Here is a 14,128-nt window from a genome sequence, read left to right on the forward strand (position 1 = left end):
AAATAGTCAAATACTTATCCACCATTGGCCTTGTAATAAGAATTCGTTTTATTAGAGTAACTGAAAGCTTATATGACCTATGTCCTTGAGGAGCAGAGGAAGAAGGTGGTCATGATAACTCTATGTTCTGGATTGCCATGATTTATGCCTATTGTCCTGATGTAATTTTAATAGTTTTCCTTTTACTCCCAAAAGTGTCTTGATTTGGGTGATAAATTATATGATATTTTTAGAATTGGATAATGGAGAGTATAAGGCTGTTAGAAAGTAGAGAAGTGTGAGTGACAAGCATCCAAAAAGATTATGGAAAGATGATTAATTTAAATGTCACAGTATTATAATTTTTTATTAAAATCTTACAGTATTAACCATTTTTCTTGTGTAGAGATATATTAAATATTTTATTTTTATTGTATATACAGTTCAGTTTCAAATCAATTTTCTTTGAACCACTTAGAATTTCTGAGATTGTTTTTCCTTCTTGCCATTCAAAGTATGATAAGGAAATGCAAACTAATTTAATATTAGTCTAAAGAATATGAAATTATAAAAAATCACATATGGAATTGTTTTTTTTTTAAATAAATAATATTCATCAACATTTGTATAGTACTTTCTGTGTTGTGTCTATACTACTATTTAACAATTTCTATAGATAAAGCACTTAAATACTTAATTTTTTGAATTTTCAATTCAACCCTATCTTGTATATATGGACATTGAAGCACAGAAGGGTTAAGTTGCTTGTCCAAGGTCAAATAGCTGTCAAATGGTAGAGCCAAGATTCAAACACTGCCATCAATCCAGTCTGTGCTGCAAAACTGCCTCTCATACCTGTACATATGTGTTTCTGTATATGTTTAATTTATTAATATTCTATTCTGGTTCATGTAATTCTTAGCTAATCTCAGTTTTATTTATAAAAGTGTTTCTATTCTTATTTCACTTATAGCTATTAATAATAAAATTATAGAGTATCTAGATATTTTAAAATAATCTCTACCAAAAATATCCTGTGCCCATTCCTGTCCTCCCCGACCCCAGGGAGAGAAGAATTAAAATATAAGTAGATATTCTGTATCTCTCGAATTTGCCCTCTGTTCTGAGCTCCTGACCTCTAGTTCTAGCTCTAAGGTTAGATATTATTTAGAGCTCCCTTCCTTGCTAGCTCAAACTTTGTCTTTTTATTAATCATTATTATTAATATTATTAGTTTAGCGAAGAATCAGTGGCCAAGTACAGTTCATTTACTAAAAAAAAAAAAAGCAACACATGCTTTTAAATAACTGAGAGTTTCAAAAGATCAGGTGTGGCTTTAGAATTCAAATGATTTACCAGGACATTGCTCTCTCTCCTCTTAAGATATGGATTCTTTCTCAGGTTCTCTCTACCCAGAGTTAAGAATGGCTCTTGGTGACTATAGATTTACCACTATCAGAGTATATGTTCCCAGACTAAAGATATGTCTTCACCTTTCTGTCCTCCCCTCTCACCCCAATTCATTTATGTCAGCACCCCAAAATGATACCGATTGGTAGTTTGGGTCACTTGCTCTCCCCTTGAGTGCAGTGCTAGATTGATAATCCCATCGGAAATACATTGAGTGGCACATGAAAAGTAGGTAAAGATAGCTATCCACTCTAATACTTTTTTTCTTCCTCCCCTACTCCTTATAAAGTGCTTCTCATTTATTTCCTACTAGTGGAAATAACACAATCTTGGCCCAGTAATAAAAGTTGCAAATCTGCAAGTCATCCTCATTTTAATTTTACATTTAGTTACATACCCAGCAAGTCTTATGAAATCTATTTCTCAAATGTATAATGATTTTATTCTGTTCTAACTACATCCACTGCCAATGGCTTCATTTAAGGCCTTCATCATTTTATACCTGATTAAATACATTATTATACCAGTTGGTCCCTTGCCCCCAATATTACTTCCTTTACTGTTGTTGTAGTGATCTTTCTAAAATGGTAATCTGATCATGACAGTTCCAAGATTAATATATTTGAGTGACTTTCAGTTCCCTGAAGTATAAAAATATCATTATCCTTAAACATGGCATGAAAAGTTCATGGTCAGAAAGACTGCGATTACTCCTGCCATTTTGTATAAGGCATCTTTGCCTACAGTTTTTACTGTTATGGTGCCAAACTACTGATAGTTTTACAAATGTACCCAGGCTTTTTATTCCTCTCTCCATCAGGCTCTTGCCTTTGCCTGAAATGCTTTTTCATCTCTTTGCCAAACTAAGTCCAATTTATTTTTCTTAGTTTAACTTGAATTGCTTCCCAGCAGCTTCTCCTAACTCCACCTGCGAACTTACAGAATATTGTGTACTCTTTCATTATAGAATTTTTATTTTTGGTTGCTTTATTAGATGTGAAGTCATTAAGAGTAAGAAGATATCTAATTAATTTCTGTATCACTCACATTGTCTTACTTTGGTGGTTGTGCAGCATCTGATAGGTAAATGAATACATCCTATCTAATAAAAGAGTAATATGCAAATTAACCCCAACCAAGATGGCTGCGGCCACGGAGCGAGCAGGAGGCTTGGGTTCCCCCGGTAATGGAGGAAGCCGAGCTTTCCACACACCCTGGCAGGCCCAGGCCTCCACTCAAGGCTACAAAGTTTCAATTATAGAAGATAAATAATTCCCAACAAAAATGGCTGTGGCCATGGAGCCAACAAGAGGCTTGGCTCTGCTCCAGGCTACAAAGTTTCAATTATAGAAGATAAATAAATCCCAGATCCCAGGACCTCCGCTTGGCTCGCTGGGGGGCGTGGCCAGCCTGCAAACCACCACAAGCCCCTCGCCCAGGTCACCCCACGCCCCAAGGGAACCCCCACCCTGATCCGGGACACCCTTCAGGGCAAACCAGCTGGCCCCCACCCATGCACCAGGCCTCTATACTATCTGATAAAAGAGTAATATGCAAATTGACTGTCACTCCAACACACAAGATGGCTGCCCCTATGTGGTCAAAGATCCTGCCCCCATGTGGACACAAGATGGCTGCCACAAGATGGCCAACAGGGGAGGACAGTTGGGAGGGACCAGGCCTGCAAGGAAGGGCAGTTGGGGGGGGATCAGGCCAGCAGGGGAGGGCAGTTGGGAGGGACCAGACCTGCAAGGGAGGGCAGTTGGGGGCGATCAAGCCTGCAGGGGAGGGCTGTTAGGGGTGACCAGGCTGGCAGAGGAGGGAAGTTGGGGGCAACCGGGCCTGCAGGGAAGGGCAGTTGGGGGGGGGGGCACCCAGGCCTGCAGGGGAGAGCAGTTGGGGGGGGGGAACCAGGCTGGCAGGGGAGCAGTTAGGCATCAATCAGGCTGGCAGGGGAATGGTTAGGGGGTGATCAGGCTGGCAGGCAGAAGTGGTTAGGGGCAATCAGGAAGGCAGGCAGATAAGCAGTTGGGAGCCAGCAGTCCTGGATTGTGAGAAGGATGTCTGACTGCCTGTTTAGGCCCGATCCCGGTAGGCCTGGTCCCAGATTGGAGAGTGTGCAGGCTGGGCTGAGGGACACCCCTCCCCCCATTCACGAGTTTTGTGCACCGGGCCTCTAGTAAATGAATAAAAGTCAATATTTGTGGATCTATTATAATTTGTTAAATGTAGATTTTAACTACTTTTAATTAACACAGACCTAAAATATACCCTAGAGATTTTATTTAAATCTCTCCAGAGAAGTATAAATAAATGAATACAAACTAATACTCTTTGAAATGCTTAAGAATGTTTTTTTGTTCTAAAAACATGATTTTTTAAAACTTTGTCTTTTTTATTTTTATTTTGCATCAGATCATTGGTTTGAAGTCATGGGTAAGAACTTTTTAAGACATTGAAAATAATCATGTTATGGTTAGTCAAAACTTAGTAGACTTGTGAAATGTTTGCTAGTGAATGCTAACATAAAATAAGATCTAAAACCTAGGTGTAGTATGTTGGTAATACTTAATAGGATCTTTACTAACCATTTTATTTTGCTGGGAATAGTAGATTTACATGATGGAGCAATAAGTGACACTTCCAGAAATAGAGTTTGGGTGAAGATCTTACAGCAGTGACACAGAGGGAAGTGTGGTGAGAGCAGTCCATCCTGGGGGCAAGCAAAAAGGGGTGCATTGCACAGTTGGTGTGGCTCAGTGATTGAGCATGGACCTATCAACTAGGAGGTCTCAGTTCCATTCCCTGTCAGGGCACATGCCCTGGTTGTGGGCTCAATCCCCAGTAGGGGGCGTACAGGAGGCAGCCAACCAGTGATTCTTTCTCATCATTGATGTTTCTATATATCCCTCTCCCTCCCTCTCTGACATCAATAAAAAATTTTAAAAAAGGGTGTGTGTGCATTGTCTGGAAAGAACTTTTAAGCCATAATAAAACTGTTATAAACTCAGTCAGCTCTTTATCATCACCGTATGCTGGCAGTTTTAAACAATGTTGCTGATAAAATGCTCTTCATCCCTGGGGCATATGTTCCCCACTACCTGCCTTCTTCTTGGTATGTCACTGAAAGAATATCTTGTTCTTAGTATTAGACATACCTCAGTTCTAAGTTTTTGTTTCACTTTGATTTCATTTATCTTCTCCCTATAGCACACACTGCTTACAGTTTTCAGATAAATGAAAATTTAAGAAAAATTAAAATCAGTAATTATTATTTAACTCTGATTGACTAGGTAACAATGATTATTAGATGACTTAAATTTTCATATATTTAAAATTTTCACATATATATGGCTTCTTTTCATCTGCTAAGTAGCATTGTGTATAGGGCATTTTCACTGGTTTTTGATTTTCTATTTGTTTCAGATTTTAATTAGTGATGTGTACTCTGTAATGTATTTAGTTCCTAGTTCATTAGCTCTTAAATTGTAACTTATGTAATTTTTTATTCTAGGGCACTTCTGTTGTAATATTAACTATGTAACACTTTATAAGAATGAATGTTTTAAATATAAGCCATTATATTGATAATTATTTTGGTAATACTTTTGTGATTAGTTCGTACTTCTCTTTTAAGGCCTTTATTGTTTATGCAACCAAAGAATATATAAAGTTAGGCAGTAACTTGGTTGTCTAGAGCTCTTGCTTACTATATTGTTAATTTATATTGCCTATTAGTTTGTAGTAAATAAGACTGTATTTACTGTGATTTTAATTTTATTATCTATTATTAATTACTGATAACTCTAAAATTTATTAATGTGGCCTCCAGTACAGCTAAAAACTGTACCTGTAATTCTTCCTCATGGTTGTATATTTAGTCCAAAGACTAAGAGAAAAACTAACTCAGTAATTGATTCATAATTTTTAGGAAATTATTTCCATTTAATAAAAGCTTGTAATTTTTCTTTTGAACTAGAGTCGAGTATGCCCATTTCTTATAGACCCTTCTTCCCAAGCTACAGAATGGTTAAAAACACATTTGAAAGACTCACATTTGGAAATTATTAACCAGCAGGTGTGTATAACTAATTTAGATACCAACTAGTAATGGCATTTTATGGTGAAAAGCACTCTGTGTCTATAATTAGAAAACATAGGTCAAAGTTGAGTCCTATTAACTTACCTGGTGTGGGACCTGGGAAAAGAATGTAACTCTCTTAGCTTCAGATTTTTAATTTGTAAGAAAGGGATAAGAATATTTTTTTGATTTCTTTTAAGTGCAGGACATTGATCTTAGCCCTGGAAATAGAATGGTGAGTAAAGAAGTCACACTTTCTGCACTCATGGACTTGACAGTCTAATAGGGTAGAGGCAGGGGTGGGGAGCCTTTATTTCTGCCAAGGGCCATTTGGCTATTTATAACATCATTCATGGGCCATACAAAATTATCAACTTAAAAATTAGCCTGCTATATTTGGTCAAACATTTAACTCAGGGTCAGACCAAATGATTTCCTGGGCCTTATACATCCCTCAGGTCGGACGTTCCCCAATCCTGGGCTAGAGAGACAAGCAATAAGCACTTACACTAAATTATGTGTAAAGACACAAGTATAAGACTTATACAAATGAGTTACTAATTTAGCTTGGAGGAAGCTTCCTGGACTTTTAGTATACTTGTGGTTTCTCTCAGTGTCTCTTACAATTTACTGTTCTTATAACTGACCAAGAATGTCTTTGATGTGTCCTAAGATTTGACACATGTTCAATGAAATTTAGTCATATTCTTTTGGGTTATCACTTCTCACTGTCATATTTATCTTTTCCGAAGAAAATTATTTTGGGCCAGGTTTCTTTTTCATTTTGAGGAAGGGCTAGTTGTATGATTAATTTTCATAGATATTTTTCAGGTGATTGAAAAATTGCCTTTTTAAAACATACTTCACTTATAGAATGGGGATATTTATCTCCTCCGTGTGTTGAGAATAATTGTAAATTAGGTAATACACATAATACTCTAATGTCACTATGGTTCACAGTAAATCTTAATAATTATTATTTCAAATATTTAATTTATTTTAACCACAGTTGGAGATCTGGAGTGATGTTGGAAACTGCTCTTTTCCTAGCCAGGAAGCCTTAAAATTCTTGCATGGTTATAGAATTTTGTCTAAAAATTCTTTCACCATGATTAGGCATACTACACAAAGAAAAGTTTACTAGAATTTACCATCTTGCCTTTCTTCTTCCATCCAATGTTTGATTTTGAACATAACCAAAGTAGTACTTATTAAGTATGGGATGCATAACTTATTGCACATAGAATTTGAAAAATTGTTTCTGTGTCAATTTGAAATTGTGATGGAAGACTCAAAAACTTTTTTATTGTTAAGGTAAAATTCCTTATTTTTCTTATGTCTATTTTAATTATTTATGAAATTTATTTGATAACTTATTCAACTAAAATGGTTCATTGCTATGTACTTATAACTAGAAAAGCAATCATAAATAATTTGAATTGTTAACATGCATATTACATTTTAAAATATTCATAGTATTCCTGTTAATATATTCATTTATTATCTGTAAGGATTTTTATAAATATTAAGGAAATGAAGGAATTAATTAATATGTATTCTTTTTTTTCTCTTAGGATAGTAACTTTATCACAGCTCTTGAGTTGGCAGTACGTTTTGGGAAAACTCTTATTATACAAGAGATGGACAGTGTAGAACCTGTTCTTTATCCATTATTGAGACGTGATCTGGTTGCTCAAGGTAAATATTTGACAATTTTCATATAGTAATTTTTAAAATTTTCAAAGTAATCCTACATAATAAAAAGGTAATATGCAAATTGCATCACTCCGCTATGCTCACGATTGGGCTGGCTGGAGTCACGGGGGGTGGGTCTCAGGGTGGCCGATTGGCTGGCAGTAGGAGCGGGGGTGGGGACTCGCGAGACATGTAAAAGTTGTTAAGAAAGAGGCTGGTATAGTTGGCAAATAGTTACAAGTTTTACTAACAATATTTGTCAAAAGTATTTTTCATTATCATTCCAGTCCATTATATTTATTTCATTTCCATGTGGGGTTTGAGTATGGATCCAGGAGCTATAGTAGAAACTAGGGGCCCAGTGCATGAAATTTGTGCATGGGGCGGTGGGTCTCTCAGCCCAACCTGCACCCTCTCCAATCTGGGAGTTTCTATCTGTCTTTGCAATCATATGAGCAAATTGTCTGAGACCTCAACCCAGTTTGGTTTGGTGCTCACAGAATAATAGAGGTCTTTTTTTTTTTTCTTTTCTCCATTGGTGGAGATTTCCTAGAAGTTGCAGGATATCTTCCCTTTAATTTTTCCTTGACACTCTGACTTTACTTATGTTTGTCATCTTTGCTTTCCCTTGATCCCCCACCACAACAGTAACTTGCTCCAGGCTCACTTTGCTTTAGTGTCTAGGACAGTGGTTGGCAAACTGCGGCTCGTGAGCCACATGCGGCTTGCGAGCTACGGTTTGCCGCTCTGTTGACTAATGAGTTTGCTGATCACTGGTAGACTAAATGTTACTGTGTAGTTGGAAGCTGTGAGGATTAGGCAATTGTGGCATATTGTGTGCAAAGAGGTAAAGGGTAGTATATGACAGTGGTCAGTAAACTCATTAGTCAACAGAGTGGCAAACCGCGGCTCGTGAGCCACAGTTTGCCAACCACTTGTCTAGGAGATCCCGCAACTTGTCTGCCACCAGAACTACGATTCCAAGAATTCCTGGTGCTCCCTGTGCTCTCGGTTTCTGCTTCTGGTCCAGGGTCTGCAGAAACCAAAAGGACTTGGAACTCCAGCCGCCCACAGGCTGGGCTGACAGGACCGGACACTCCAATGGGGTCCTCAGGACCCTGGCTGCTCAGCGCTGGTGCACACGAGTGCTGGCTACAGGCTTGGAGCGGGCAGGTGGGTGTTCCACCCCGCTCCCGGCTGCTTGGCGCCTGCTCTTGGCTGCTGCCCACAGGCCCGCCATCTTTGTCAGGTTAATTTGCATACTCTTTTTTCTTTATTTTTTATTGATTTTTTACAGAGAGGAAGAGAGAGGGATAGAGAGTTAGAAACATCGATGAGAGAGAAACATCGATCAGCTGCCTCCTGCACACCCCCTACTGGGGATGTGCTCGCAACCGAGGTACATGCCCTTGACCGGAATCGAACCTGGGACCCTTGAGTCCGCAGGCCGACGCTCTATCCACTGAGCCAAACCGGTTTCGGCCATAATTTGCATATTCTTGATTGGCTGTGGGCGTCGTGGAGGTATGGTCAATTTAAATATTTGTCTATTATTGGTATAGATGACAGCAGACTTCATTGTTGGCTTTTTTAGTCCTGATGCTTAACCTTAGTCATGGTTGCTTCATATGGGCTTATGTAATTGAATTAAGTTTGTGTTTGTTCTATCTGTTTCTAGAGGGTGGCTCTCCATGTGGGTATGTCTTTGTTAGATCAATTGGATCTGGGGAGCCCAATGCTATAAACACAGCCAGACCAGCCTTCCAGGTTACATTTGGCAACATGTGAAGACATTTTTGATTGTCACAATACAAGAGTTCTATGCCAGGGGCATCTTAAAATGCTCAGCGTGTTTCACAACAAATCATTTTCCAGCACAAAATGTCAATAGTGTTGAGGTTTAGAAACCCTAAGCTAACTCACTGGTTGTGACCCATGAATCTCTGTACTGATATGATATATATTTTTTAAATGTTTTTATTGATTTTTTTAGAGAGAGAAAGAAGGAACAGGGATAGAGAGATAGAAACACAATGAAAGAAAAATATCATCGAAATGGCTACCTCCTGCACACCCTCTGCTGGGTATTGAGCCCACAACCTGTGCATGTACCCTGACTGGGAATTGAACCAGTGACCTCTTGGTTCCTGAGTCCACGCTCAACCAATGAGCCACACCAGCTGTGCTGTACTGATATATCTTAGTCTCAGCATGGCATGAATATATCCTTATATGCAATCACCCCAAATGTCCACATCTATTATACAAGTTGACCAAACAAAACAAAATATACTCAAGCCTGATTCAGGTTCAGAAACCAAGATAATAGACATGTAAGTGAAGACTTTCTCTGGAAAGAGGACAGGAGACCAAATCTTAAACTTGCACCCAATCATTCTGTCTTCTAAACTACAGTAAAGGTTTTGTGTCCTGAAGAAAAAATTGGTCGAAATTAACTCCAGCATAGGTTAACTCCAATGTAAATGAAGACTTCCTACAGTTAAGAATGTGTTAGACTTATAGTTCTACATCTAATATTTTCTAAGCGTAGGATATGGGGTTTATACAGGGGTCTTTTTAGGCAATAAGCCATTTACTTTGAATTTTTAAAATGTTATGTCCAAATAATACATGTTTACATAATCGTATAGTACATAATGGCAATGGTGTTTTGTCCTTCCCCTCCTCACTATTGGTCCTACTAACTAGAGAAAACCAGTTACTTTTCAATTTTAATATTTTGTTGAAATATAAATGGATGTGTATCCTATATAATAAAGAGCTAATATACTAATTACATCAAACAGCAGAATGACCATCCAGATGACCTTCCGGACAAAGCTGCGGGCTGTGAGGGCCAAGCCCCTTGCACGAATTTTGTGCATCGGGCCTCTATTACATATATAAGCACCCAGATTAAGATACAGAGCTTTATCAGCACTCCAGAAGAGCTCTTATTTACCACTCTCCCCAACAAGGATAACCACAGTGCTGACTTAAATAGCATAGATAAGTTCTGCTTGTATATGAACATTGCATAAATGAGAAGAAAAAAAAGAGCAGCTGGGAACTGGGCTGGGAACTGGCCTGGCTATAATAGCTTGGCTATGGTGTTCTGTTGTACATAAAGCATTTCATATTTCTAACATTAGACACGTCACTCTATGCCCGTAATCAACCATAATCAAGCCTGAGCACAAAAACAAGAATACTTTCCACATTACAAAAATAACCAAATGTCTTTCTCTCCCAGCTAATTTGAGTGACTTCTGCTTTGTTACCAATTATAACAGTCTTACTCTATTTCTCTCCTCTTCTAGATGAAAATTATTGATACCATTCATAGATTGTTTGCTCTTTCTGATGGCACTCATTCCCCAGCAAAATGCACTTTCTTTGAACCATTCCCAAATCATCTAAGTCTAAATCCTATAGCGCCCTGTGCCCTCTTACTAAGGTAGTGCAGTTTCCCATGATGATCTATCTTTAATTGCAAATGCCAGTAAACCTAAGTAGATGCCCTTTCAGCATTGGTTTTATTTTGTTTTGTTTATAGTGTATATTTTGTGCATGTCTCAGCTTTAGCTAAGTTATTTTTTAGGAATTTGTCCATTCATCCAAATTGTCAAATCTATTGGTGTCTTTTTTATGTAGTAGAGTCATATCCTTTTAATTTCTCTTGGTTTTGTAATGATGTCACCTTTTCTTTGATAATGGTAATATTTTCTTTGTTCCTTGATCAGCCTTGGTAAGGGTTTATCAATTTTACTAATTTTAAAAAAATAATCTACTTTTAACTTTGTTGATTTTCTTTTTTTTTTAATTGTCTAAAGTTTTATATATGGCTTCTTTTTCCCCAATGATTTTCTTTATTGTATTTTATTTTTTTCACATATACATGTCTCTTTTAATTTGATAGGATATTTTCATTAACAATCATGAAAAAGATATAATTGCTTATACTTGAAATCATATATTCAAATAACTTTTTTAAAATTAAAGTGTAGTTGACATACAATATTATATTAGTTTCAGGTGGTCAATGGTGATTAACATCTCTATACCTTACAAAGTGATCGTGACAAGTCTAGTAACCTTTCATCATTGTACAAAGATACATTGACTATATGATACTATTGACTATACTCTTGGCCCGGTGCACAAAAGTCATGCACGGGGATAAGGGGGTCCCTCAGCCTGGCCTACACCTTCTGCAATCTGGGATCCCTCTTGCAATCCAGAACCAGTGGCTCCTAAGTGCTCACCTACCTGCCTTCCTGATGCCCCCAGCTGCTCTCCTGCCTGCCTGATGCGTCTAACTGCTCCCCTGCCAGCCTGATGGCCCTAACTGTTCTCCTCATCTGGCCTGATCTCCCTAACTGCCTATCTGCACTCCCTTCCTCGCCTAAACCCCCTAACTGCCTATGTGCTCTCCCTTCCTCTCAGCGCCTTCAGACCCAGACGCAGGAGTGCTGAGAGCTCTCCGCTGAGGCCTTGCCCCCGTCCGGATGCCCCCCTCCGGGCCAGGCGGCACCGCACACCTCCGCGTGCCTCCATGGGGGGTCCACCCCCATCAGCCGCCTCATGTTCCGGTGGCACAAGTCCCCGCCCCTGTCCCCGCCCACCAGCTCCTGTGCATGTGCACCTTTGGCTGGTTGTGACTGGGACACTGTTAGGACCAATTAGCATATTACCTCTTTATATATTTATATATATATATATATATGTATATATATATACACACACATACACACACACACACACACATATATATAGATAGATTATTTTTCTTAGATTTTTGTATGTTAATTTTTTCTGTATTCTTGAGATGAAAATTAAAAATATTAGTATTGAGTCTTTTTCCCCCCTAATATATACATTTATATCTATAAATTTCCCTATAAGTCCTTCTTTAGCTTCATACGACAAGTTTTGATTTTTTTCGTTGACTTATAAATTACTTAGCAATTTTTTGGTGATGTTTAATTTTCAAGGAATTGGATGTTTTCTAGTTACCTTTTTTGTTATTAATTTTAAGCTTAAGTTTATTGTGGTCAGAAAACTTATTCTGAAGTGTTTAGTTTATTTTTTAAATTCTGTTGAACCTCTTGCTCTGACATTGATTATTTTCATAGATGTTCTTTGTACTATTGAAAATTATGTGAATTTTGCTAATGGTTGCTTTAATTTTCTCTAAAGTCAATTAAGTCAAGTTTGTTAATTGTATTGTTATCATCCATGTATTTTTTTTTTAATTTAAATTTTTATTGTTTAAAGGATTACATAAGTTTTCTTTTTCCCCCATTGACCACTCCTGGCTTCCTCCCCCCTCAGTGTATGCCCTCACCCCCACCCCCGTCTGTGTTCATTGATTATGCTCATATGAATGTATACAAGTCCTTTGGTTAATCTCTTACCCCCTCAGCCCCACCTTCCCTCATAGGTTGGACAGTCTGTTCGATTCTTCTATGACTCTGGTTCTATTTTTGTTCATCAGTTTATGTTGTTCATTATATTCCTCAAATGAGTGAAATCATGTGATATTTATTTTTCTCTGACTATTTCTATTTCGCTTGGCATAAATGCTCTCCAGTTCCATCTATGCTGTTGCAAATGATAAGAATTCCTTCTTTTATACTGCAGCATAGTATTCCATTGTGTAGATTTACCACAGTTTTCTAATCCACTGATCCACTGATGGGCACTTAAGCTGTTTCCAAATCTTAGCTATGGTGAATTGTGCTGCTATGAACATAGGGGTGCATATATCCTTTCTGATTTGTGTTTCTAGTTTCTTCGGATATATTCCTAGAAGTGGGATTACTGGGTCAAATGGAAGTTCCATTTTTAGTTTTTTGAGGAAACTCCATACTGTTTTCCACAGTGGCTGCACCAGTCTGCATTCCCACCAGCAGTGAAGGAGGGTTCCTTTTTCTCTGCATCCTCACCAGCACTTGTCATTTGTTGATTTGTTGATGATAGCCATTGTGACAGGTGTGAGATGGTACCTCATTGTTGTTTGGATTTGCATCTCTCTGATTAGTGACTTTGAGCAGGTTTTCATATGTCTCGTGGCCTTCTGTGTGTCCTCTTTCAAAAAGGGTCTATTTAGGTTTTTTACCCATTTTTTGATGGATTTTTTTAATCTTCTTTTGGTTAAGTTGTTGAGTTTCCTATAAATTTTGGAGATTAAGCTCTTATCGAATGTAACATTGGCAAATATATTTTCCCAGGCAATGGGCTTCCTTGTTGTTTTGTTGATGGTTTCTTTCACTGTGCAGAAGCTTCTTTATTTTAATGTTGTCCCATTTGTTTATTTTCTCCTTAGTTTCCATTGCCTTAGGAGATGTATTGGTAAAAATATTGCTACAACAAATGTCTGCTGTTTTGTTACCTATGACTTCTTCTAGGATTTTTATGGTTTCCTGTCTTATGTTTAAGTCCTTTATCCATTTTGAGTTTATTTTTGTGTATGGTGTAATTTGGTGGTCTAGTTTCATTTTTTTTGCATGTATCTGTCCAATTTTCCCAACACCATTTATTGAAGAGGCTGTCTTGACTCCATAATATGCTCTTGCCTTCTTTGTCAAATATTAATAGAGCATAATGGCTTGGGTTGATCTCTGGGTTCTCTGTTCTGTTCATTGGTCTATATGTCTGTTCTTGTGCCAGTACCAGGCAGTTTTGAGAACAGTGGCTTTGTAGTATAGCTTGATATCTGGTAGTGTGATCGCTCCAACTTTGTTTATCTTCCTCAGGATTGCTGCAGCTATTTTGGGTCTTCTTTTATTCCAAATGAATTTTTGGAGAGTTTTTTCTAGGTCTTTGAAGTATGCCATTGGTATTTTAATGGGGATTGCATTGAATGTGTAGATTGCTTTGGGTAGTATGGACATTTTAATGATGTTGATTCTACCAATCCATAAACACGGTATATTCTTCCATTTGTTTATGTCTTTATCT

The 14,128-nt window shown here is 37.8% G+C and overlaps 1 protein-coding gene across 2 annotated transcripts in view; it reads left to right on the top strand.

The window, feature by feature from the left end:
* The window catches only part of DYNC2H1 (dynein cytoplasmic 2 heavy chain 1), a 328,866-nt gene that overhangs the window by 154,554 nt on the left and 160,184 nt on the right, over positions 1–14,128 (top strand). The window contains exons 64-66 of one of the 2 annotated variants that reach the window (XM_028158576.2): positions 3,805–3,825; positions 5,369–5,467; positions 7,045–7,168. In XM_028158576.2, coding sequence (XP_028014377.2) covers positions 3,805–3,825; positions 5,369–5,467; positions 7,045–7,168 — 244 coding nt within the window. The remainder of the gene's footprint in view (positions 1–3,804; positions 3,826–5,368; positions 5,468–7,044; positions 7,169–14,128) is intronic. The other variant, XM_008150183.3, reaches the window with a different exon arrangement.

Source organism: Eptesicus fuscus, chromosome 13, assembly GCF_027574615.1.
Source record: "Eptesicus fuscus isolate TK198812 chromosome 13, DD_ASM_mEF_20220401, whole genome shotgun sequence".
NCBI classification, from domain to species: Eukaryota; Metazoa; Chordata; class Mammalia; order Chiroptera; family Vespertilionidae; genus Eptesicus; species Eptesicus fuscus.